This window comes from Coregonus lavaretus (assembly GCF_964263955.1).
Source record: "Coregonus lavaretus genome assembly, chromosome: 5".
Taxonomy (NCBI): Eukaryota; Metazoa; Chordata; class Actinopteri; order Salmoniformes; family Salmonidae; genus Coregonus; species Coregonus lavaretus.
The window spans coordinates 21,277,494-21,281,108 of NC_139992.1; the positions used below are offsets into that span (position 1 = coordinate 21,277,494).

Consider the following 3,615-nt stretch of genomic DNA (forward strand, 5'->3'; position numbering starts at 1 on the left):
GGATGGGAGTTAACCCTTAACCCCATGGGAATAGCAGCCAAGCTCAAAGCTTGTTTAGCCCACAACACCCCCATCTAGGCCTATACACCCCTCTACATCTCCACCCCCCAGCTACACACAACCCCTCTCTTCCTCACTCCCTCACTCTCCATGCCTCTCTCTCTCTTTTTATCTGCATCTCCATTTCCCCTTCTCTCTCCCACTACAAGTCTCTCTCTCTCTCTTCATACAAGTACAACAATACCATATTGTTGTGCGTGTGTATTACATCAGGCCAGACAGTAATGTATACTAAGTCTCTGCCAGCCGTAAATCCTGTAAATCAATTTATTACCATGCAGATTAGCCAGAATCAACAACCAGACACTCATTACATTACACATTCCCTTTACCAATACTTCATTAATACCACATGAATACTGCATTAATAATTCATGTGTCTGGCTCCCCTCAATGGGCTCTCCATATCAGAGGCTTTCCCTGTGCGCTGGGCTGTGTGTGTGTGTGTGTCAGCAAAGACAAAAGTTCCCCTCTGAATCCTCTATGCTCTTCATCCTTCAAACTGGAGCAGCCACACACACTCACACAGTCACACACACATACACACAGTCACACACACACACACTAAATGAGATTCCTGCTCCTTAATAAATGTTGATGGTGTCTTTGCCAGAGTGTGAGTGTTCAGAGGAATAAAGCACAGCTACGGCTGGCTGTCTAGTCTGTAGGAGACATCTTAAACTAACAGAGAGAGAGAGAGCGAGAGAGAGAGAGAGAGAGAGAGAGAGAGAGAGAGAGAGAGAGAGAGAGAGAGAGAGAGAGAGAGAGAGAGAGAGAGAGATGGTAAGCGTCTGTTAAAATGGCATATTATATTATTATGGTTGCCTCGGAGCATTCCATTCATCCATGATCAGTGTTTAGATTCTACTGCTTCTGCTGGTGGCTCTGACAGGCCTGCTGGCTGCACCCCACCACACACCCTGTTTCTCAGTCCTGGACTGTCCTTATGTTCAATAGTCACCCTGCTCCCCTTCAGAGAACTGGGACATATGAGACGAAGTAACACTGGTATGTCAAAGAGGATTGAGAGTTACATTTTGTATACCATGTACACTACATGGGCAAAGACATGACCTTTTCAAACAAACATACATAATGGACCCTAACATCCGATATCATATAGGATACTGTTAATCAAACTAGGCTGTGTATAAGGTGGAACCCCAACACCCAACCATGTCATTGTTCTGGCTGCTATGTTCAGTCTATGTTATGAAACATGCTATACTGCTGCAGCTCTAGACTACACAGCCAGCCACTGAGGTAACTAAACCATCTATGGCTACACCTGGCTTGTCTGTCTAGCAACAACACGATGAAGGACTCAGCTGAAGGACTCTCTCTCTCTCCTCTCCATTAGTTTTATTTTATGTATTTTTATTTTATTTACACATTGGGGTGCTTGCTTTTCTTCCTGGTGTCAAATTACATTTCCCAAAAAGATTCCCAGGTATAATGCACTATCACCCCCCACACATGTTTACAGCAACTCTGTTCTGGAGAACTCCAGCCAAGGAACATTCTGTACAGCAAGTTGGCAGCCAACCAGCCCAAATACGACGTCCGATTAGATCGTAGCAGAGCCACGTACCTTGACCGGGGGGCTCCGTGTGGCCACCGGCAGGTCCCTGATCCCACTGCCCGGGGGAGAGGCGCTGATCCCGGCTGCACAGCCCAGCGAACGCCCGCCTCCCACCAGCGACAGCCTGGTACTGCCTCCATTCCGTGGCCGCTGTTTGATCCCGTCCAGCAGGCGGACCAGCAAGATATTCGCGGGGAGGTCATCCACATCACAGCCGACTAGGATTCGACATTCTGGGCATCTCAGTTCGTTCCTGGAGCTGACTATGTTCTCCAAGCAGCGGCGACAGAAGGTGTGTTGGCAAGGCAGGACTTTAGCTGTAGTGTCCAGCCTCTCCAAACACACTGAACACTCCAATAGATCCAACAGAGACGACTCGTCCATCTCACACTGCTTTATTATTGACGTTAACCGAGTGGGTGTTGGTTTCTTGTAGCGCGTGTAATGCACCAGAAACTGAAGAATACATATCGGCGTAAGGCTGTTTAAAAGCACAATCTGCTATGCAATTTCCCACAACCGAGCCCGTGCAGGGAACCAGGCAGCCCCTCTCGCTCTCTCTTCTATCTCTCCTAGCTCTCTTGCTCCCTCGCGCAGCTGTGCAGAATGCAGTGAGGTCATGCTCTGCTGTGCAATTTCCCACAACTGAGCCCATGCATGCAACCAGGCAGCCCCTCTCGCTCTCTCTTCTTTCTTTCTTTCTTTCTTTCTTTCTTTCTTTCTTTCTTTCTTTCTTTCTTTCTTTCTTTCTTTCTTTCTTTCTTTCTTTCTTTCTTTCTTTCTTTCTTTCTTTCTTTCGCTCTCTCTCTCTCTCTCTCTCTCCTGTGTTTGTGTGTGTGTGTGTGAGTGTGATAATGTTACTGTTATTCTATTGGGATGAACAAAGTGGCATAATGCAACACAGATTATCCCCAAAACCTGTCACCATCTGTGATGTGCTAGTAGTGTGGACACAGGCTTATCTTTATAAATAATGTGTCAAGTCAATAAGCAAACTGAACCAGATATTTGGTGGACTCCATTAGGAGAGTAGGTAATTCTACCACAGAATAACCAACACCAGTGGCGGTCGGTGACGTTTAAGATGAGGGAGGACGATTTTATTTTTTAATGAGCATGGCTTTATTTCTATTACAGCCTATTGGATGACTGTCATTCATATTCCATTCACCCAGTTCAATGTAACAGCGATAGGTTTAGGCTACTACATGATTCTCAGGTGTACCCTATACTCATCATGTCAGTTCATGCTGCAATAGTTCTGATTGGTTGGAGGACGTCCTCCGGAAGTTGTCATAATTACTGCGTAAGTCTATGGAAGTGGGTGAGAACCATGAGCCTCATAGGTTTTGTATTGAAGTCAATGTACCCAGAGGAGGACGGAAGCTAGCTGTCCTCCGGTTACACTATGGTGCTACCCTACAGAGTGCTGTTGAGGCTACTGTAGCCCTTCATTGCAAAACAGTGTGTTTTAATCAATTATTGGTGATGTGAATACATTTAGTATAGTTTCATTTAAAACTGATAACTTTTTAAATGTTACAAAAATATATTTTTATGAAATTCACTGAGGAGGATGGTCCTCAGAATTTTTTTTCTTGCTACAGTCGGCTATATCGGTCCGCTAATACAGGACTTGTAAAGGCCCAGTGCACTACTTTTGTGATTAATATTAATATCTGTTTTAATTCTGATATTTCAGGGGGTGCTGCAGCCCCCTCAGCACCCCACTTCTTGCGGCTATGCATCAGTCAGACAGATGTGTGATGATACTGCCACCCTGCTGACTTGTCTTGTGGACAGTAGATAGCATTGTATTGATGGTAACAGAGGGGTTCTAGCGCCGTCTGCTGGTGAAATGTTGAACTGACCGATAACCCAGATGTTTGTTGAACTGACCGATAACCCAGATGTTTTGATGAAAAGTATTAACTGCTTGAGCCTGTCCTGTAAGATCTAAGAGGTTTCTCTTG

At 45.4% G+C, this 3,615-nt stretch overlaps 1 protein-coding gene across 1 annotated transcript in view; it reads right to left on the reverse strand.

Moving 5' to 3' along the window:
• The window catches only part of LOC311129001 (E3 ubiquitin-protein ligase SH3RF3-like), a 104,761-nt gene extending 102,591 nt beyond the window's left edge, over positions 1-2,170 (reverse strand). The window contains exon 1 of the mRNA XM_084161236.1: positions 1,652-2,170. Within this exon, the coding sequence (XP_084017362.1) occupies positions 1,652-2,026 (375 nt within the window). The 5' untranslated portion in view covers positions 2,027-2,170. The remainder of the gene's footprint in view (positions 1-1,651) is intronic.
• Positions 2,171-3,615: the final 1,445 nt, after the last annotated feature.